Consider the following 24,426-nt stretch of genomic DNA (forward strand, 5'->3'; position numbering starts at 1 on the left):
ACTTTTTATATCTTAATTAAGTTTTTGTTTGGTTTTGGTTTTTTAGTTTCTATTTCATATACCACAAACCATACCTTAAGATTGTAATGAGTAATTTAAAGCATTGCTATGCTGGAATTTCTCTTTGATTTCTCATCAAGTTTGTTTCATTAAATATAAATGTATCTGACTATGATAATAGCCTTCTGTATAATAAATTATTGGCAAAGCACAAGAGTGCAAAAATACTGCTTTACAGAATAATCATTGTATGTATTTTATTAACTATCCAGAAAAAGAAAAAGTAAAGTTTGCTAGGTCCTATTTTGCATATGTAAAGTGTCTCAAGCAGCCCTAAAAAGCCCCTTCAGGCATTGTCAATATAGAAATTGTTTCCTTATCAGTTAGGAAGAGTTTAATACTCTTTATTTTCTATTAGCCAGCCATTGGGGTTAAACACAGGTTGATGTTGCCCAGAAGGGATTATTACACTTAAAGAAGAGCTCCAGATTTATTACAGCCTAAAAATAATTCAGAAAATGACCAAAAATAAATAAATAAAAAATAATTGGCTTTTTCTACTAGTGGAAGGTAACTAAATTCCCTGAGTAATGTTATCCAAAGAAGTGATACTTAAATATTCTAGAAATTTGAATGAAGGAAAAAACTAAAAACAAAAACCTCCCAGGGAAATAGATGATGACTGCATTCTAAATACTGTGCTTTCAAAAGAGTGCCTGAGATCATGTGAACAGCTTAACTTTACAAAGAAGTTGGCTGGGAAGTCAGTGAAAAAAGTAGATAAGCCTGCTCCTTGAAGTGGCATTCTGATGATTTATGGAGTTCATCACACATTTCTGAGTTCCCTGGTAGATCACTTCATTTATGATGTACCATGAATGGTGCTGGGCACTTGGCATGGAAAGATAAATGTAATCTGAGGCAGTGTGCTGGGTGCCATGTGGGCACAGGCAGCAAGGGGCTGAACCCAGCAAGACAAACAGGGGCATGGGATGCAGGCACATTGGTCACAGCACGATCCCAGAGGAGGGGACCCTTGAGCTGACTGTAAAAGAGTGAGTGACCAGTGCAATAGGAAGAGAAGCACATTCCAGGTGAGGGAACAACAGAAAGTACAATTTATTGGGGCCATGATGGGGTAGAACATATTGAACCACTGGAAGCCATTCCAAGGTCACAAATCCCAATTCAAACGCAAATCCTAATCCATGCTCCCAGTTCCACTTGCACAATCATAGATTTGACCTTGACTTGTCCTCGATTGCATCTCTTGCAAAACCTCAACCTCTGACTCACCCTTCAAAATTAAGCCAAATTTTTCATCCCCAAATCTAATCCTCTCTTTTCTCCTCACTTCCACTACTACCATCAGCTTCTAACTATCAACATTTCTTGCCTGGAATCCTGTAATAGCCACCTAATTGAGCTCCTTCAATCATTATGCAACTCATTGTCTACACATGTGACACTCAGTTATTACATGGGCAGTGTTTTAAAATTTAAATCAGATCATGTTACCTCCACTATCATAACACTGAAGATACAATTCAACATTTCCTCTCTAGCCATCTCCTTTACTCATATGCCATACTTTCATTTCCTCAAATATACCCAAGTTTATAATACTCTCATGGCCTTTTAAGATGTACTGTTCTTTCAGCCTGAAATGCTTTTCTTTTTACTCTTCATCTTGGTAATATCCACCTGTCATTTAGCTCTCAGTTCTGACCCCATCCCTTTCTGACACTTGACACAATTAAGCATAAGGTCATTTATTTGTATGGTTAGTTGCTCATTTTCTGTCTCCTTCTCTCCTCCCCCCACCATCCTATAATTTTCACTAAGGCAAGAATCATCTTTTTTGTTAACCACTGAATAGCTAGAGATAAACAGAATGCCTAGAAATGCCTAGAAAGAATTAGTTAGGAAACAGAATGCCTAGAAAGAATTAGTTAGGAAAAATTAATTCTAATACTATATTTTTTAATAAACTATATTTTGGTATTTTCCATATTTTTACATAATTTCTGACTTTTTAAAAACATTGTTCATATCCATATTGTGAAACAAAGAGACAGAAGAAATTTTATCTACCAAAGATATTCAATAGTACTTTATTCTAACCTGAAAATTTATGGTAAAGTGAGTATGGCTTTAAAAAGTTTAAATTGATAAGTAATGACAGCTTCAGTTAAATTACATTGTGCTAATTTAAGTGAATTATAATAAGGAGATTTAAGTGTGTTTATATTAAATAAAGTTGTCACTGAAACAAAGTTTTAAAGTAAATACAAATGATTTTCAAGTTGTGCATGTGAGAATAACTTATCATAAATAAATTAGAAGGATTAAAAGGAGGCATGATCTGATGATAAGATTTTGAGAGATAACCAGATCCACTCTTTCATTTTAAAGACAGTACTGTTATTTTAAAGTATACCCTAACTTACTGTTGATTAGAGTCACTTTGATACAAGGAGACACTGCCAAGAATTTCCCATAAATAACCAAATACTCAATTGATTTTCTGGAAGCCTCAAGGGGCTGTATATCTAAGTATCAACTAGTGTTGAAATAATCATCTCAATACTTTTCAGCATGTATGAATATCATGTGCTTTTTGAAAAAAATTAAAAGAGTGGCTCATGAGACTAGTAATGAAATATGTCACCTTTAACCCCGAGATTACTGGATTGAATGTGTTCCAGGATAGCGTATCTAGTAATACTCAGCAGACAGCAGCTGTTTTGTAGTATCCAATCTAGATAGCTAAACTTTTCCATTTAGACTTTATGACATAGCTGATTGTGTATTCTAACACATCCAGTGCCTTTTGTGGCCATCTAAGAAAATATCCAATATTAATTGAATAGTAAATAGTTTTCCATAGAAAATATCTGCTTATAGGATCCTTCTGTGCATAATATATGAGGAGAAAAAGACTAGAAGGATATACATCAACATTTCCTTTTTATTTAATATCAGAATTTTACAGAGGTATGTACGTTTTGGTTACATAATTTGCTTTAGTGCAGTTTGAGTCAAAGTTATAAGTGTGTCCTTCACTCAGTAAGTATACATTGTACGCATTAGGTATACACCAAAATTTCAACAGTAGTTACCTCTGGGTAGCATTTTTTCCATAATGAACATTACCTCTATATATAATTACCTCTCTATATAAATACCTCTATATATAATTACCTCTATATTCAGTATATACATTATTATTTTAAAATTTATTTATAAAAATTATCTTGCTTATTAATCTAAGCTTATTTATCTAAGCTTATTAATTATTTTATAATTATCTAAGCTTATTAATCATTGATTTTAACCAGTGATCAGAAGTAAAAAAAAATGGATAAACTGTCCCCACTCTAAGATCTTTCTAGAAATTTGCTAAAGATTAATATGCAATTATGTGAGATGGAGAAAAAATAAGTTTGCCTAAGAAGGCAACTGAACACATATGTAAGCCTATAATCTAATTGTTTAACTAAGAGTAGTTTTTAAGATAGAATATAAGCTGATGGTTATTTATTGCCAGAATGAATAGTACATTCTGTGACACAGCAATCTCCTCTAACATTCATATTGAAATATTCAGTAAACTCTGTCCTCCTCTGTTGAGGTACCCATTGAAAAGCAAACTTTCTCTTTATGTCCATCGCTACTGTTATCTCTCAGATGGATTATGGAATATGGGCTTTTACTGTGATATTTTACGTTAACTGTCTTTTCCAAGGCAAACATATGAAATAATTTTTGTGTGCTTTCAAAAGAAAATGACAGCTACCTTTTCTCTTAATGTAATATTCAAAGAATGCTGCTCTTGCTTTCCCCAGAAAATACAGAACACACTATATTTACTTAAAGGGATAATGTGTGTATACTTTACTTATGATATTAATTTAAACCTAATAATTGGATGCAAACAATAGTCTAATGGACTACTTAATGATATCATTGAGATTTCATGATTTTCCCCTGAGTTTTTCAATTTTTATTTCTCAGTCATTATATATGATAAAATAACTAACATAAACTTAATAAAAATCCAAAAATGTTGTTGTTATAAAACAGCAACAAAAGAATGCATTCTGATTGATAGTAAAAACTCAAGTCCTTTATACATATAATCACATTATAGAACCTAACAATATTGCTTCTTCACTTAAAATAAGCCAATATATAAATTTGTATATTATCCTAACTGTAAAAGTTATAAAACTGAATTTGCTCAGTTGTCCCTGAAAGAAAAATAACTTGATTCAATAATACTTACATGTCTTACATCATCAATGAGAATCCAAAGATAAGGGTAAATTTCTCATACCATCAACTTTAATTGGAGATGGAATTTAGTATATTCAACACACTCTTTATTTAATGAGAAATTAATTTAAGGAAAATTAATTATTGAAGTATTTTATTTAAATTTTGGTATCTTAGCAAACTTATCTTCAAATTCAAAATGGAGTAAGATGAGAGGACTAGAAGATCAAGGTAATACAAAATGGAGTAAGAACTGATCCCATTTTTGAAGTCAGAAGTATCTAGACCCCCTTCAGATAAGATATTTTATATAAATAATCTTTCAAAAAGTAGTTGAAAACAACAGCAACAATAATTTAGGCTTTGAAAACAGCACCAACAATTATTTAGACTATGTGTCAGTCACTGTGCTACATACTTTACATGCATTATTTCATTCAATCGTGAAGCAATTTTGGAATAAAGAGCCAGTACATTTAAAAATGTACGTGTACAAGAAAGTGAAAAGATATTTTAAAATCAAGCCAGGCGCACTGGCTCATGGCTATCATCCTAGCACTCTGGGAGGCTGAGGCCAGAGGATCACTTGAGGTCTGGTGTTCGAGACCAGCCTGAGCAAGACGAAATCCTGTCTGTACTAAAAATAGAAAACATTAGCCAGGTGTGGTGGTGCACACCTGTAGTCCCAGCTACTTGGGAGGCTGAGGCAGGAGGATCACTTGAGCCCAGGAGTTTGAGGTTAGTGTGAGCTAGGCTGATGCCACAGCACTCTAGCCCAGGTGACAAAGAGAGTCTGTCTCAAAAAAAAAAAAAAAAAAAAAAAAGAAAAGAAAAAAGAAATTTAAAGCCATTAAACTAAATGATCCTTTACCAGTCTTTTTTTGAACACTGAAAAGAAAAAGATATAACTTATAAAACCGTTTTAGAATCTGGTCAAAGTATTTTAAAATAGCAAGTATTTTTAAAGATAAAAGTAGAGGAAATAAGGAATATGTTTAAAGATGCAATATAAAGCTAGTTCAAATTCAAAGATAAAAAGTCTATCTTTGGGAACACACACACACACACACACATATATATATATGTATATGGCTTTGCTGCCTCACCAAAGACCACCTAGTTTCACCAAAAAGTTAGTTCTAAGCTTTGGAGCTGACATCACAGAACTCAGGGATTATTCATCCATTCCAAATTCAAAACGAGGAGCACTCAAATTTCAGTCTTTACTCATCACTAATCTGCTGTGTGATATTGAACAAATCTCTTCTCTGATTCTTCCTGATGATTCTCTCTCTCTCTCTGTAAATCAATCCATGTTTTTTTTAATACAATAGCATATTCTATTTCCACTTTATCTCATCTAAATGATTTCATGCCAAAGAGTAATGTTTCCATTTTCTATGTGCTAGATTTTGGAAATCCATTCTATTGTATCTAGGTAAACATGTGACTACTCAGCATACATTGTCAATTGACTTTCTTATTTTACCTAAATGAGGAATATTATAAAATTCAAATTCTGCATCTATTTAAGAGGCATCATTTAATAATAGCAAAAGATCATAATGTGTAAATGCAGTGGGAAAATATTCTTTCAAAATACAAACATTTTACTTCAAAGTAACAACTACTAAAAAGCATCCCTGTTAAAAAAAAATCTAAAAAGACTTAATCTTTGATTAATTAAAAATATGATCTTTTTCTTAAGGAAAGATATACAAGTTATACAGTTTTGCTCCTAATATAGTCAGCAGATGTGTGCCTTGTCTGAAGGGAATTTCTCTTCCTCAGGAGAAAACAGCATAAATAAGAAACAAATAGTCATATGCTGACTGTATACTACTTAGCAAATGATGTAGAGAGCCATGTTCTATAATGGAAAGCATGAGGGTCAATTTTCCTTAAAATTCAATATAATTATCCAAGATCAAATTACTTATTAAATATAAGTTGTGTCAAAGAACTATGCTGTCAATTTGTGCCAGGCACAGCATGGAGTTCTAAATTTAATAATCAGTGATATTGAGTATAGGAAAATAGACTCATAAAATATTTAGGGAAATATTTTACCTAAATGAGGGATATTGTAAAATTCAAATTCTGCATCTATTTAAGAGGCATCATTTAATAATAACAAAAGATCATAATGTGTAAAAGCAGTGTAAAAACAGTCTATAAAATAGCCTTTCAAATAAATCTAATCCAAAATAAGCAGGAAAATACTGCTTGCAAGATCTTTTAAGAAAGTTAGGTTTGAAAGTGTATTAGACAAATAGTGAGTTTTCATTAGAAACAGCAATGTATTCTAAATTATATAATTTAATATCCCCATTAATACATCATTCTTGGTTTGCAGACAAAAATAAAAGTTGAAAAATAAAGTTTAAAAATTTGTCTGTGATTAAAAATTATTTTCTTTTACAAATACAAACTTGAAAAAAATTCCAGGTGAAAACTTTAAAAATAAGGACTGCTATATATTTCTTAGCATTCCCAATTTTTAGACTTTATAATCATGTGAGATAAGTTTAACCACATCAAAACTGAGTTTCTGAGAACAAGGAATAGTTTTTACTACATGGCAAGGGCAGCACTAAAAGGTATGCTAATAACTGTACTAAAGTCTACCCCTGTTATAGTTGGGATATAAACAAAAATGAAAATAAATACTCCTAAAGATAAATAATAAATACAATCATTTTAATTAAAATAAATATTGATGGTATAATAGACAAGAATATCATCATTTCTATACAGAAATAAAGATTTTTAAATGGCATTCCATGTCATTTTTTTTCCCAATGTTTGAGAGATTGACAATTGTTAGGAACCAATACAGCTGTTGTTACAGCTGTAAAACTTTGTTTAAAGGCAATAAAAACAGATAAATGTTTATAAAGCATTACCAACAACTGCACTGTGTTGCCCCAAGACACTTTTGTTAATGCTATTACTTGGGGCTACAGTTTCAGTAAGAAACTAGATGCAATCTTTGTCTTCCTGTGTCTAAGCCTTGGGGTCAATAAGAATAGCTCTTATTGAACTTCTGGTATCTAAACTAAGGAAATGTTAAAAAAAAAAAAAAAAAAAAAGTAGTAATACTCTCCAGGAAAAAATAAAACTCAAACTATAATAGTACTTTATATGTTTAATTTACAGCAAATATGGACCAAGTTTCCTCCTCACCTCTACCCTGTTTATTTACGTAACATACAAAGGGCTAGTTTTGGCTTTAGGACACAAACCTCTTAAAAATGTTAAACGTTCAGTACCTATTGCCAAAAATAAATAACTGAAATGCAGTAAACTGAATTAGTACATATTCATTATTAGTGCAGTGAAGCATAAGTTTACCAAATAATTGTTTCCAAACACACAAAATCCTTGGTAACTGCAGAGTACTTAATTTTTCCCATAAACTTCTGTGTCAAAATCATACAATTTATTCAAATAAAAATGTTTTAATCATTGCAATTAAACTACTATAGAAATTATTTAAATGTTACCTAAACTTTTTTTAGGATTTCAAATAATTATTATTATCACTAATAAGCATATTATCACTAATAAGCATTATCATTAATAATTATTATTATCACTAATAAGCATAATCATTATCACTAATAATTATTATCCAATTATCTTTATTAATATCAAAGTATATTTAATATTCATCTATATCTATAAGTTTCATATATAAATTGTCACTGAATATTAATATATACTATTTTTAGAAGTATTTATATTAAATTTTATTTAGTAAATTATAATCTTTTTTCTTTGGTGCTTGAAAACATTTTGGAAACAATGATGTGCATCATGATCAAATGTATGAATCATGCATTAAGGGGATCTATATTTGAACATATTGCTGGTGAATTTGATGGATTGATCTTATGTCTGGTTTCAATTCCATGATTGTGTATTTGATGACTAAGACTGGAAAGCTTTTCCCAAAATGGCTCTCAAGGTAATGGGATATCTAGCTAAGAAAGAGAACTTAACTGGAAACTAATAATATCTTTAAAATATCTACACAAAAGCCAGATTAGCAAAGACAGCTCTCTAAATCCCAGTGCATTAAGGTGTCTTGATCATCTGGGGTAAAACTAAAGGTGTTTTGAAAAAGAAGCTCTAGAAGGTAAGCATTTAGACATACTCAAGTCTATAACTGCTTTTAAAAAAAATTCTGGCAATGATAAGAATGCATGTAGCGTAGGAAATAACACAAAACCAAGAGATTATCTTTGCTATTTCTAATTATCAAATTTGAGATATACTTCATTTATAAGAAATTATAATTTCAGAGTACAAATAATCACTCTGTTTTTCCCCTCTGATCTTCAAATTCTTACCTACCAAAAATAGGAGCTGGCCTAGATTATCTATATAATTTTTGATTCTCTACATTTGTTTTCAAATGCTAACCTAATTTTGTCCCCACAGGGAATAAGTACTCTTAAATATAAATGTGTCAAATTTAAAAAGATGCTAATATCCTAACTTTGAAAGATGACTTTATCAAAACTTTATAAAGATATACAGTTGGTCCTCCCTATACATGGGTTTTATATCTGTGGATTCAACCAATTGTGGACTGAAAATATTAGGAAAAATATAGATGGTAGTGTCTATACTAAACATGTACAGACTTTTTTTCCTTGCCATTATTCCCTAAACAATACAGCATAACAACTATTTACAGAGATTTACATTGTATTACTTATTATAAGTAATCTAGAGATGATTTAAAGTATTCAGGAAAACACATGTAACTTATATGTTTATACAATGCCATTTTATATAAGGTACTTAAGCATCTGTGAATTTTGGTATCCACAGGTGTCATAGAACCAATCCCCCATGAATACTGAGGGATGATTGATTGTACATTCTTTTATAAATAGGTTGAACATTTAAATTTTTTTTTGCTTCAGCTATATTTAAAGTGTGCTTAAAACAAAACAAAACAAACAAAAGCAAAATAGCTTTCATACATATCATTGATTTAATTCTAAGACCTTCACTGAGAATCATGCCAATAAGAGACATCATTATAATAATGAGCAATGAATAGAGAAATATAAATTCAGATTTCAGGCAAACGTTTAAGATATGTGAATAGCTAGTTTTGACATAGTTTAAAATGGTTACTTTAATTTTTATTCTATCTTACATTTTATACTCATATCAGACATTTTTGGCATTCTATCTCAACTTAAGTGCTGCATGGCTCTGTGAGGGTGATCAAAACACTTAAATTATCTGGGACTGATTCCACATTAGTAATATGTGTAAATAAACTGAACCATCAATTACTTGAGGATTATATACATATTTAGAGACAGAGGAATAATCTGTCTCAAAGGTTCTTTCCACATCTATAATTTTATAATTATTTATGGTTCTAAGTATTCAAGTTCTAGTTAATCTTGGAGACTCTGAAAACTGATTATTTAATTAAAATTTTGGATATAAATTATATAAATTATCCAAAAATTTGGATATAAATAAATTAAAATATCAATCAACTTGGAAAAACATCAAATATAGATAATATGCAGAGTTATACATATAGTTTCATGTATAATTATATATAGTTAAAATGAATTAGATGTAAATTTCATGTCTCTTTAATCCCTATGTAATTGTTAATTTCTGTCATATACAGAAAGATTCTTTCAAGGAATGAAACTGCTTGGCTACCTCTTGAATGTGGATAAAAAATAAGTGAAGTCCAATTCTTATCCAAATACAAATAAATCCAGATGCTATAATAGATATAACAATTTAATCATTACTCAATCATTAACTTTTTCTTTAGGTAATTTCAAATGAGCTGCATTTGGTATTTGTGTAAATAAACGGAATCATAAACTACTTGAGGATTACATATACCTGTTTTCCTCCTGGGGTGCACCACAGTAGCCAAAAAAGCAAAGTATGAAGTATATATATATATATATATATATATATATATATATTTCTCCAGATATAGTTCTAATGGAAATATAATATATTTCTAAGAATTAGAAACAGTTTTAAATCATACCTGGTAATATCAGTTGAAAGTATTTCTCTTAATGAGGACAAATTAAAAATATCTCACACTATCTTATTTACAGATAAATTTTTATAATTTTATAGACATATTTTTACATATTTTTATGAAACAAGGCGTTGCTATGTTGCCCAGGCTGGAGTCTAATTGCTATTCACAGGTACCATCCCACTACTGGTCAACAGAGGGGTTTTAACCTGCTCCATTTCCAACTTGGGCTAGTTTACCCAACCTAAGGCAACTTGGTGGTCCTTGGCTTTCATAAGGTCACCATACTGATGACAACTTAGTGCAGACACCCGATTGACATAGCGCACTATCACCCACAACTCTTGGGCTCAGGCGGTCCTGCCTCAGCCTTCCCAGGAGCTGGGCCTACAGGTGGGCACCATCGCACCTGGCTATTCGATGTATTTAAAAGCAACTAAGGAAGGGAATGAAACACATTTAATGAAAATGTTCAACAAAAACCAACTCCAAGTCAAAAGACAAATAGTTTAACAACTATGTATAAATCCCAATTTAACTTGAATAACCAGCCAGGATGAGAAATATAGGAAATTCAAATAGTAGATTCACATATGAAACTAGAGATTGTTGTCAGGGAAAGCTTGTGATACAAATTCGACTTTTTATTGCCATTATCAAGACAAATGATCCCACTCTGTCACTCCCCCTGCCAAACGCAGACAGCCCGTTTTACTTACTAGCTACCTCCAGCGATGCGTTGTGGCTCACAGCCTCCCCAAGGTAATTCCTTGCTACACAGACGTAGACCCCTTCATCGGGTCTACTTTTCCGCCCATGTACTATACGTAAGAAAAATAGAGATCCACTCGGCAGCAACATTCGGTGTGAGCGAGGGTCATCTTTGTCCGTCTCCACTCTCTCCCCCCCTTTGTACCATTCAATAGTGGGTGTGGGGCGGCCTTCAGCTTTACAGTTCAAAGTTGCAGGTTCTCCTTTAGAGACAATTAGGTCTGAAGGGTGTTCAACAATACGAGGTGGAAAATCTTCCTGACGAAGACGGGAGCCTGCAGAAGAATTGACAAAATATCTTCATGTATCACTTGAAAACAATTAAAAGTCTTATTTCGAAAGCACAGGCTTTACCACTACTATTTAAACACTGCATAATATGGACCTACCCTTTTTAGCCTATTTACTAACTAATCCCTCTGGTGTCTACCTTGACTACACCTTCCAATTCCTGCATCCTTTTGACCCTCCACTTAGAAAGTTCTCTTGCTTAAACATGGCCTGTACAAATCTTGTCTGCTCCTCAAATCCCTTATCCACGAATCCTTGCAGAACCCATTACATTGTCTGTTTATGCCATGCATGTGCCTGTTTTTGCAAAGGAATGTGTTAGAGAACTATTGCATAGCTTCCTGAGTTATTACAAATAATGGCATGGCTTTCTGGAATCTCCCTTTTAACTAACATCAATCAACACTTTAACAAAACATATGCTATCTATGGATGAACATTTACATTCAAATATGTAATGCAACTGTTCTTTTGTGGGTTTTTTCCTATTGTTTTTCTGACATCTTGGGGATACTCAGTGGACAAGGGAGACTCTAGATGGAATGATAAAGACTTCAAAAAATGTGTCATGAGGCTCTCCCCTTCAGGTAAACAATTCCCCCTCTGAACACGTCCCCTCCCCAATTTCTGCACTCATGTTTTTCCTCAAGCTTTACACCAGACTACAGATGAAGTGAGTGGTGGTGAAAACAGGGAGGGCTTCCACGGTGCTGTGGTGCAGGGTCACAAAGAGTGGCCGGGAGTTTGCCCTGTAGGAAAGAATTCAGGCTTTTCAAAGCTCCAGTGCCACACAAGGCAGCACCTTCAGGGACACAGCACAGATCATTGGGCAAAGACATGGAAGAAGGAAAGAAGAGCACACCAAGACCATGAAAACAGGGCAGCCTCTGCCTGGGATACTTAACTGCAGCTCAAAGTCAAGTGTAAGAGGCGATAGGAATTCAGAGTCAAGTGTGTAAAAAAGCAATTCCTTGCTGGGTAGCATGAGGGCTACTGACAGAAACAAGAACAAGCCCTGAGAGTTGGGTGGAGCTTTGCCCTTTACAGAGCTCGTTACTGTCACTGGGCTTGTTACCATCTTTCTCTCCTGTGAAAAATCGGGAAAGCACTTGGCACTGCAGTTGGTCAGCGGGAGCACTAAACAGGCTGTGTGAATTTGGAGAAACCACCTCTGAGACTCAGATGTTACATATGTAAAAAAGATCTAATGATGGTAGCTCCCAGGACTACTGTGAGGATTACTGATACTGTGTGTAAAATATCCATCCACCAATATAACAATTTTAGATGCCAAACAGTAGCTATCACCCAAATCACTGACTACAGTGGTTCTCAAGCCTGCTCCACATTGGAATCACCTGCAGAACTTAAATACAAATGCCATTGCCCAGGCCCCACCTAGAATCTTCAATGGTATCAGACATGGGGTGTTGTTCTCCTGCCCCTTCTCTTCTTAGGGGATTTGTGATGCCAGGGATGCAAGCCATTTATTTAGTTTAAGCCACTAGTTGTTAGAAGCTGGGGATGAGGTGGAACAATGGGCTAAAGGTCATACATTCCCATGAGCAGGTGAAATCCCAGGTTCCCTGCCAGAAACCTTCCGTCCTTCAGTTGAGGATGTTTGCACCATCCTTTATTATTATGCCTAACACATAAGAAATGCACAGCAGGAATCCAATGCAAACTCCTGAGCCTACTACAGTGCAGCAGCAACCATGGGAGCTTGGCAGCACAGTGGGAATCGCCCTGACTCCAGCTCCCAGAAACCTGAGCTCCTGGCCAGGGCCTCCCTCTCTCTGGGAGGGCTCTACCATCAGCACTGCCCAGGCCCTGTGGACCTCAGAGCAGACTGAGGACCCTTACAGCCCACACACTGTGGCTTTTCCAGGCCCTATGGATGATTCCACCATGCCAGAAATTCCTGGGAACTTACTCTTGCTTGGATTCCAAAACAAATGTTTTCTGAAACTGTTCTTTATATAGACTTTTATGTCTTACTAAACAATAAAATAATGTATATACTATCCCCAGAGATTTTGCTAACTTTATTAGTAGTAACAATTATGTGAATATTTTAATAGACTTCAAAGATAAAATGCTAAATAATTGAGTTTAAATAGTTAAATATAATATTAAATGGAAAAGGCTATTGGGTGAGGGGCTAAATTCTAGACCTTATGTATTACTTAATAAATGAGGCCCTGAGTATATATCATTTAAATATTTTCTGTGTCTATACCTTACTTTTTCTAATGAAAATAGAATCTCAAAAACGGGGATGATGTTTTATATTTTTTAATATTCCTATCTTATTACTGTTATATAGATAGTACCTATGTAAATTTCTCAAAGATTTCTCAAATTCAATAACCAAAGGTTTCACTGAATTGAGCCCCAAACTTTGCTTTCATCTCAATGAATAAGGCAGAGTAGAAACACATCTTCCTTAAAGTCTCCCTTTCTGTCCCCCAGTCCTTCTTAAAATCCCCCTGCAGAATTTCTCATATTAATCTACTCATCCTCATCTGTACAGGCAGCTACCACCTGAAGTCCAACTACCATCCCATCCCACCAAGATTTAGGAAAGCCTCTTAAATATTAATAGTTCCACTTTGATGTCACAAGATGAAGCCTGTGAAATAGTCTGGGTCCTCCTCTACTTCAGATGCTCTTAAAATAAACTCATTGTTCTTTTTTTTTTTTTTTTTTTTTATTTTATTTTTTTTAAACTCATTGTTCTTAAGATAAACTCCTTTAAGACCTACCAGAGCCAGTATGTCCATTGGAGCTAGTCCCCAGACTCTTCCTATTTCACTCCTTTCTCTGCTCTCTGCAGCCCAGCCTTCTGCTAACTCCATAAACATCTTGTGCTTCCTCCTGCAACATGGCCTGTACCTGCCCACAGGGCCTGGGCTCAAAATAATCTTATCGTAGTTTGCCAACACTCCTCTTTCAAATCTCTGTTCTCTTTGATCTCTACAAGAAAATTAAATGCCACTTTCACAAACCTAAATAGTACTATATTTCTACCCTTGGTAAAAATGATCAGAATTATAATTTAAATCCACTTGTGTGATACTTTGAATATCTGTTTTTCCCACCATTCTGTAAGATCTGTGGGTCTGATTTTGCTCACAGTTGTTTCCCTTATGCCTGGCAGAGTGCTGAGTATATTTGAGTACTCAGTAAATATGTGTTGAATAAATGAAAAAAATGAATTAAGTGCTGTCAAGAAAGACTTAACTGAGCAGAATGAGCTGTAGCTTAAGAATCATGCATTCTATAAAGAGACTTAAAAAATTTATTTTTTCAAATGTAACCAATATGCATACCATTCAACCTTATAGAGACTGTAAGCCCTGTATGGGGCTTATTTATATTTTTGTCTAAATTGTAACTACTGCAATTAACATTTTTTTCTTAGTGAAATGACTAAGTCAACGAGGAAACTAAAAGATCTATTATTTGCTTATATCCATCATGAAACAAAAATTTATAAGCTGAAACATTAAATAAGAGTTTTATAATCTGAAATATTGCTTGAGTTTAGTGCATGGCATACAACATGCTGTAAGTTCTTTAAGTGAAAATAGGGTCTAAAACGGGGAAATAAACCAGCAACATAAGAATAACACAGGAATCATTTGAAAATTCATACTCTCTAAGACTATATTGAAGTAAAGTGAAATTTAGAGTGCATTATAAATTATTCCTATTTGTCAGTGCTGTAAAACTTCAGAAAAGAAAGTATTTTAAGAAGTATTGACATTTGCTTTGGCTATACTTATCAATGGTAGATGCTAATGAGTCTCAACTGCTGAAGTAATACCTATTTAATTAGGGCAAATTTTACTTTGACTTGTGAAAATCCATTTCAGATAAGAAATAGGGATGCATAGATGCTGTGAGGACACAAAGGGCATCTAGGACTGCCTAAGCAAGTCAGAAAAGGCATCCTGAGACATGAAACTTGAGATAAGGCTTGAAGAATGAGTCAGAAAGAAGAGAAAGGAGATGATTTCACCCAGAGGCACAGCCTCAAGAGTATATAGCACACGTGTGGGACCTACAGGTTAGTTAGTATGGCATGGAAACAAGGTGTATGTCAGAGACCGGGAAGTATGAGCCTGAAGAAATAGTTAAAAGAGTCTAGATGCAGCGGCTCATGCCTGCAATCCCAGTGCTTTGGGAGACCAAGGTGGGAGGGTTGCTTGAGCCCAGAAGTTCAAGACCAGCCTGGGCAACATAGAAACCCCTGTCTTAAAAAGAAAGGAAAGGGAAGGGGAGAGGAGGGGTGGGTAAGGGAGAGGAGAAGGGAAGGGAGGGGGAGAAGGGGAAGGAGGGAAAGGAGCAGAAGAAGGGGAAGAAGGGGAAGGGGAGGAAAGGAAGAAGAAAGGAAAGGGAAAAGAACAGAAATAGCTAAAAAGAAATAATGTGATGGGCTTTGCACATCAAGGCAGAGTTCTGGAACCTAGTTCAAGGCAACAGGAAACCACTCAACAATTATGAGCGAGGGATTGGTATGATCAAGTTTGGTTTTAAAGAGCTCACTATTGGTAGTAAGAAACAAGGCTTAGCAGGCTAAGCTAGGAGAGAATTAATTTGGAACCTTTTGAACACTTTAAATAATCTGATAACCTGAAGTTAGACATTGACAGATAGAAGGGAAAATAGAGGGAAGAATCTAGAGATATTAAGTCATAAAATCAACAGACTCTACTCACTGGCAAAGTCTAGGATGATGGGAATAAAAATGCACAGGATGGAGGAGAAGCAGAGGATAGAAAGATCCCAAGTTTCTGGTCTTTGCAGTGTGCAAAAGGCAGTCTCAATGAAGGTAGGGAATAAAAGAATGAAATTTGATGAGAGGAAGAAGGGCAGAGGAGATGACTTATTCAGTATGAGATAGGAAGAGTTTAGAGTACTTCTAAAATATCCAAATGGAGATGACAAACTGTTAATTTGTATATCCAAGTTGACCTCAGGAAAAAATATCTCAGCTGGAGCGTCAATTAAAATAGAACTGGTGACAAAAACCATGAGGTAGAATAAAACTGTCTAGGGAAGCTGGGTGCATTGGCACTTGCCAGTAGTCCCAGCTACTCGGGAGGCTGAGGCAGGGAATCCTTTGAGCCCAGGAGTCTTGTGCCTGTGCATAGCCACTGCATTCCAGCCTGGGCAACATAGCACTCTGTCTCTGAAGAGTAGGGGGAAAAACTATCTAGAGAGAGAGTACAGAGGAAGTAATAACCAATTACAGAAACTAGCAGTTACTCAGGCTCCAACTAAAGTACTTTGTTGCTGAGGATTCTCTCTATCCTTAACCTACAGTCCCATGTAGCCAGACCACAGCCAGCAGGACTATTAGGAATGGAGAACTCAGGCCCAAATTTTTACCACGATGTTTGTACAGCAGCATTCAGTAAAAGTTCCTGCAATAAAGATGCTTTCTATATTATGAAAGTCTAAATTTGCAAACTGCTCTTTAGAACAGTCAATTCTCAAATTGTTAAATGGTATTGCTTCAGAAAAGAGCCTCAGTTTTCAAGGGTCTTTAATCTTTCTAATGTAAATTATGATGTGCCTGAAGAGAGTATAATATGCAGCATTTCCCAAACCTATTTGGTCACTAAATTCTTTTTTATTCTTTTCTGTTTTTCAGGAAAACCTACTAAACTTTGTTTCTAAGAAACATATTTCAAGAACTAATATACACTGTAGAGCATATAATAATCTGAAGAGAATGAATATCATTAGCAAATAAACAGTAATTTGACTATGGAACAGGTACCTTTGAAAATCATAACAAAATACAGAAATCTTACATTTCTCATCACGCATAACCTTAGGAAGAAGACCTTCCAATTTCTGAGTGATTTTTATAACAAGTAACTAGTTAACCTCAATTAAAAAAACATAAATGGCAATCATCATCTTCATTAGGAAACTATAATAAAATATCCTTTGTTATCAACTCTAAGCAGGAAGAAAAGGAACACAAAAGAAAACACTATTATTTATCTGCCATCTCCTTTGTCACAACAGCATCCTTATGAGGTGGGTGTTATGTCTGTGTCCACATGAAGGAACTGAGACTCTCAGCTGTCACTCAGCTGGGAGGTGGCTGTGCTGAGAATCAATCCTAGTCAAATTCAAAACACTTGCTTTTTCTAACTGTTCTATAAATACTGCTAGGATTAATTAGTTAAAATCCATAGAGAAATATACTTTTGTCTATTCTTATTTCCTGCACTGAAAGTATTTGTTTTGATTGCTTAATTTTAAAGTGTAGATGATAACAACTGCAAGAAGCCGTCAAACCTACTGACTTCTATTGTTCTTTGTCCATGTATAGAATATTTACCTGTAAACCACATGATTCCACAGTCATGTAACTCAGTAAAGACCTTGATGGTGAATGCAATGGGATATAAAGCTTTCCTTGTACTGTGTCATCTTCTCTAATATGATCTTGCATTATAGAATAAATAGCCTTAACATTATGAGTTTATAATATTTTGAGGATCTCAATGCCCACACAATTGATTGCACAAGCAAACTTCAATACCATTGGTTCCCAACTTTTTTCTACCAACATAAGGGAAAAGTCACCCAACTTGTATCTGTAACTCTAACTCACTTTCTCAATGGGGTGCTGAGGGTGTTATACCTAGATCAAATAGGGAAGAGCATACATAAATCTCAGCAAAGAGTAGATGAAAAACTCCAAGTGATTGCAATCTTTCTCCTTAGAAGTGGTGTTCACCTTCACTCTACCACAACTACATATAATACATATTTTTGTATATATAGTATATATAGAATATTCTTAATTCATTCATAAAAAGCTTTCTCTCTTCAATCATAAATCATGAGTTCCTATAAGACACCTGACAACCATCCTTGTTTTGCTAATTCACGTATATTTTATATAATTAGGTACAAGGTTTATATTACAATTGGCAAAACCAACTTCCAGGTTTCAACCGCACTCTTCACAGAAAATTTAAAAGTTACAATGAAGAGGGTAAAAGAAAAAAGGAACTGATGAAGTGAGGCTTTAACAAGGAAGTAGGATGACACTGTCAACTGCTCTCAGTAAGAATCATGGTGGAACCTTGGGAATATAACATGATTCACATCAGGCAAGACCAGCATTAGGGAAAGGGCAGGGCAGATTCCTTCAACAACTGCCCGGTTGGAAGATAAAATATAAACACTACTGACTGAAATATTTAAATATTTACACAACCACAGCTGGAAAAAGATATACACGTAAGTGCTAAGTATTTCAAGGAAATATATCAAAGTCACATGAGATTTATGATGAGGAAACCCAACTCCTAGTTGGATGTAAACTGTTTTCCCCTCTGAGACGTCACTTTTATGGAAACACAAGCAAGTAACCATTTAAGAGACTGCTCTTGTTAATATTCTATTGAGGTAAGCAAATATACATATATATAATTTTATTCCTTTTAAATATATATGATATTTTTCTAGCATGACAGTAATATTTGTCTTAAAATTTTATTTATGTTTTCAAGTCTGTTTCTGGAAACAGACTGAGAATAAAACAGTATTTATTTGATTAATAGCCTTGTTTTGATCCAATTTTTTTTTCATATTCTTTGGTGTGTAAAATTAGAAAACCTAAAATGAGTAAAATATCCATCTGCATCAAATCTCATACTAAAGCATCTTGCAGCACAAAAATGCTTATAAAATTGCAAAAAGCCCAAGAGGAACAAATTTAGTGAGCAGCTGACAGATATACAATGAATATTAATAGACAATTTGGTGACATCTGTCCAAGGTGGGAATAGGATGTATATAATTGCCTTAACAACATACCTATATTTGAAAAAAATATATCTATATTCTTAAAAGACTCTTGCCTCTTAACATTTTTATTTAAGCTCCATTTACATTTTAAGGAGCAGAACTGCCACCAATTATTAACATAAATCCTATCATGGGTACCAATCCTGTAATTTGCCTGTCAGAATTTCATCCAAGAAGGAGATATTTGTTAAAAATAAGAAGGCAGCACCAGTTAATTACTCCCTGTGCAGAGAGTAGACATAAATATCCCCTATTGAGTTATATACATTTCCCAAATACACTTACTGTTGGATTAAGAAGTATAAAAAGTCCACATTCTATAGAAAAATTAAGTGATTTCACCTGAATTTATATATAGTAAAGGAATAAAAGGAAAACAGTATGTATTAAAATAACTACATGTTAACAGATCATGCCACTTTCCTCAGTTACTTTGTTTTATCCTAAGATTATAATCTTCTACCTTCTACCTAAGAAGATTATTTAAGGGGGAAAAAAAAACCCTTTTCTAGCCAAAGTTTGGAATAATCCTAATAATTAGCTGAGTGCTAGCAGTAGAACTTATCATGTAAAATAGACCAAAATGAATTCCAGGAGTGAATGCCTGGTGTTTTTGTAATATTCCTGTAGAATTTAATATCATATGGCTGTATCCTCAGAGATAAGAAAGAGACTGACAGTAGCATAAGTTAAATTTGAAAAATAATTCTGTCTCCCCCATTCCATTTTTAATAATATACAGACAACTAAAAAGAAGAGACTTTTCTGTCATGGGACCCAAATATCATAGAAGCCAGTAGGGCATTAACTGCAAGAATTGCTTCAGCTGAGTGAATTCAGGCAGGATTCACTCTGAGCTGTAACTAAAGGATTGGAGAGTTGAAGCTGGCTAGCTGAGTTCATTTTTCCTATTTGTCCTTTACTAAAATAGAAGAATTTTATTTTCTGTAAAATACCAAACAAAAATATTTATATATCTTAAAGTCCAAATTCTCTCATTATCCCAACCAATAACCTGTCCATCAACATAAAGAAATACAAAATAAAATCCATGATTTTAACAGCCTGAAGTTGACAAAGGTTTATAGAAATATTAACAAAAATAATATTGAAAAGTAAGAGCCATACAAGATAAAACAGTAGGAGAAACCGGAATCAGAGGAAGGAATGGCGGTGGGTGGTGAGAGTGGGGGAGCCATAAACTACTGTAGCATCTGTGGGGAAGTAATCAAAGCTAGAGAAACTGGACTCACATTGCCTGGATTCAAATCTAGGCTCTTAGTTTTCTGAACTTGGATAAATAGATTAACCTGTATGAATGTTAGTTTCTTTATCTGTAAAATGAGGATAAAATAATACCTACATTTTATGTTAGCATAACTTCGAATGCATAAAATAATATTACATTGATCCATGGGTTAGAAACATTAATCTAGTATTTTGGAAGTTGGCATAAGCATAATTGTTTCATTTTATAATATTCCTCCCAACTCTTTTCTAGAATTACATTAGGATGCTTATTAATTTATACATAAATTAATTACATTTCCCCCTAGATTTGTGGGAAGCATTGCAAACTAAGCTAAGTCCCAAGATTTAGTTGAGAATTCAACTCAAAATAATTTTCCACTTACATGGTTCTTGGCAGGTTCTAGCATAATTATAGCAAAACATCTTTCAAAAGAGAAGAAAACAAAATAAAACCAAACTAGAGCACTTAGCACACAGCCAAATTATTGTTTTACTAAGAAGCATCAGAGATTGACTGACTAAAGACATCTTAAAGTATCTCTGCTTTTTGTGGAAAATATTCCAAATAAATCTATTGACTAAATGTGGTACTTTTCAAATTTAAAAAACACCCTAGTGCTTTTAAAATTACTGACTGAATAGTCATATTGTCTTTTATTTCCATTTTATTACAATATGAAAATATTACAGATAACTAGAGTACACATTAAGTTTGTAATTGTACATCCTAATGCCTAGTCTAATGGACCAAAATATTTAGATTTGAAAATATAACATAACACAATAAGTATAATACAATAAAATACAGTAGCTTATTTCAGCTGTTAGGACCAATTGAACCTTCACATTTTTCATTGACAAAATACTTTGGACAATAGTTTAAGTTGTGAAAAACAGTATTTGGGTGGTCCTATAATTCCTTTTATTGCTATGGAAATAAAGTTAATCATATTCTTGGATTTTCTACATTTTAGAACAAACTATATGGTATTGTAATCAATGTGAATCTGCAGTTCATTTCTTTCTTTATAATATGAAAATAACAGATGGTTATAAATTTGAGCCAACTATAACCTCAATATACAGAACATGAGCAAACTCCTCTATTAAAGTGGCAACTTAAAAATATATAAAACCATAAAATAAACATCGCTTAGCAAAACTCCTTTGTTCTCAATTTAAACTTCTCAGGAGAGAATCTTTATTCTGAAGTTAATCTAAATTTTGTGTTTAAAACCATGCTTGTAACTCATACATTTAAAGTATGTAAAAGCAAGTATGAATATAATACAATTCCTTAACCATAGGGAAGATTTTAAAAATTATAATGTAAAGTAATAGTCATCAATTGTTTCTCTAAAGAGTTGCATAGATTTTCATAGAATCTATGCATTATAGATACAGTTTGCTAGGATTCAATAACCGAAAATGAACCAAAGTACTAAAAATAAAGCTTTCAGCTCTGCTGATCTTACCTTTTTATTAATACTGAGTTTTTAAAATGAGTAGGTTGATTGCATTTCTATAGGGATGTCTTAGTAATCCTTAAAAAGTTATTTTGTTTTCCTAAAGTGTAATTGTTTCTAGACTTTATCCTTAAAATTACATTCCCATATTCTATCTTGCAGACATTAGTAACTCACCTAGAATCAAAGGTTCTTTAACTATGGCACAAGTATGACTACCTAATGGTTAATGGCTTGAGAAGTTCCATTTTGAGGATTTTAATCTTAAAAATGAGTCAAGTGGGTGACTGGAAACCAAGGAGAATAATGACGAGCTGAAAGCTGTAGTGGAAACAAATCCATCTCAACCTATGTTGAATTAGCAGCAAGGTTTGACATTACTATTCCAACAATATTGACCCATTTGAAACAAATGGGCAAGATAAAGAAGCTGGAGAGATAGGTACTGCATGAATTAAACAAGTGTCAGAGAAGCATTCATCTCGAAGTTTGCCTTTCTTTGCTGTCATAAAGGCAAACCATTTCTACTTGGTTGTATAAAGATGAAATGCTGAAACACAGTCCCAAACTGAATATTCACCAAAAAAAGCTAATGGTGTCTGTTTGGTGGTCCAGTGCTGGCATTATACACTACAGCTTCATTAAACCTTGTCAACTGATGTGGATGTCTTTGGCAACCAAATGGATGAAATGATGAGGATGCTTGTGATTAACTAGTCATGATTGGTCAATAGAGACAGGCCAATCCTCTTGCAAGACCACATGTCTTAAAAAACAAACCTGCTTAAACTATAGAAGCTGGACTTGGAAACTCTCTGTAACCTACCGTGTTCACCAGACCTTGCACCAACTGACTACCACTTCTTCCAGGCTTTGGACCACTTCTTGCAAGGAAAAATATTAAATTTCAACAAACTGTGGAAAAGGCCTTTCGTGATTTCATTGCCACTCACTCTCCAGGCATAAACAAGCTACTGTTAAGATGGCAAAACTATGTCCATAGTTTAGGTGCATACTTTGATTAATTGTACTGCTTCTTGTTTGAGATATAATAAAGTTTACTTTTGATTCTGAAGTCGGACATTTCATTGAAAGAGGTAATCAGAAATCCTTGTTTTCTAAAGTAGTAAATAAATAATTTACCATTCCAAAACAAATGTGTAGTGGCTCTATTAGGGAAAACCCCACCATAAATAAAATAGTAACATTTATAACTTTTAATGCAAAAGATAAGAACTGCCCCCCAAAAAAATTCTCATAATTTCAAGGGCATCTTAATTATGGGTAATATGATGTCTGTGTACATTTATCATTTTGTATTTTAATGCCACATTAAAAGAGAAATGTGATAGTTTTTGTTTTTGTTTTTGTTTTTTTTTTTTTTTGAGACAGAGTCTCGCTTTGTTTCCTAGGCTAGAATGAGTGCCGTGGCATCAGCCTAGCTCACAGCAACCTCAAACTCCTGGGCTCAAGCAATCCTGCTGCCTCAGCCTCCCAAGTGGCTGGGACTACAGGCATGCGCTACCATGCCCAGCTAATTTTTTCTATATATATTATTTGGCCAATTAATTTCTTTCTATTTATAGTAGAGACGGGGTCTCGCTCTTGCTCAGGCTGGTTTCGAACTCCTGACCTCGAGCAATCCACCCGCCTCAGCCTCCCAGAGAGCTAGGATTACAGGCGTGAGCCACCACGCCCGGCCTGAAATGTGATAGTTTTAGTCATTATTTTGAGAGTGGTTTTAATTCTTTATTATGAAGGGGAAAACCCATAACAATCAATTTTGTTTAGAAAGTATTTATAATGTGGAAATGTTTGTGTTATATTAATAAATAGATCATAACTGAAATAATTCTACAAGCCCAGTCCCTAGAACAGCACCTAGCACTCAGCAGGCACTCAATAAACATGTGTTGAATGAATGACCAATAATGGAAAAAGAAAATAACAGGTGACCCCGTACGTTATTTATGAGTAGTTCGGAACATGGCATATACAAACATCCATTCTTGGAGGCATTCAGTGCAACTCTGAGCTGAGGAGTAAATAAGGGAAACCCTTGCTTTATGCTTCTGGGAAGCATAAGTCCACAAGGGAAAGGAGCCCTTGAGCCACAATCTCCCTAAAGGCATATGGGACAGGCTTTTGGTCCATTGAAAGTTGGAAGCGCTCTTTAAAACTAATTCTGACATTGAAACCTGTACACAGTATCGTGTGTGGTGCAAATGCAAGGATTAACAGGTGTAAATTGCATAATCTTAGCTGAGGAGAGAGACTGAAAGAAAAAGGGAGACAGAGTCAGAGGGGAAAAAATCATGGAAAAAAGATATGAAAAGAATCTTTTTAAAAAAATTATTGTTTCAAAATATTATAGGGATACAAATGTTTTTGGTTACATCGATGACTTTTGTTATGCTTGAGTCAGGGTTCTAAGTGTGTCCATTACCCAGAAAATGTTCATTGTACCTGTTAGGA

The 24,426-nt window shown here is 34.1% G+C and overlaps 1 protein-coding gene across 5 annotated transcripts in view; it reads right to left on the bottom strand.

Annotated features, from left to right (window-relative positions):
* ROBO1 (roundabout guidance receptor 1) overlaps positions 1 to 24,426 on the bottom strand; it is a 1,079,496-nt gene that overhangs the window by 316,150 nt on the left and 738,920 nt on the right. For all 5 annotated transcript variants that reach the window (XM_020284809.2, XM_076000874.1, XM_012737156.3 and 2 more), the window contains one exon: positions 11,047 to 11,373. In XM_020284809.2, the coding sequence (XP_020140398.2) occupies positions 11,047 to 11,373 (327 nt within the window). The remainder of the gene's footprint in view (positions 1 to 11,046; positions 11,374 to 24,426) is intronic.

This window comes from Microcebus murinus, chromosome 1, assembly GCF_040939455.1.
Source record: "Microcebus murinus isolate Inina chromosome 1, M.murinus_Inina_mat1.0, whole genome shotgun sequence".
Lineage (NCBI taxonomy): Eukaryota > Metazoa > Chordata > Mammalia > Primates > Cheirogaleidae > Microcebus > Microcebus murinus.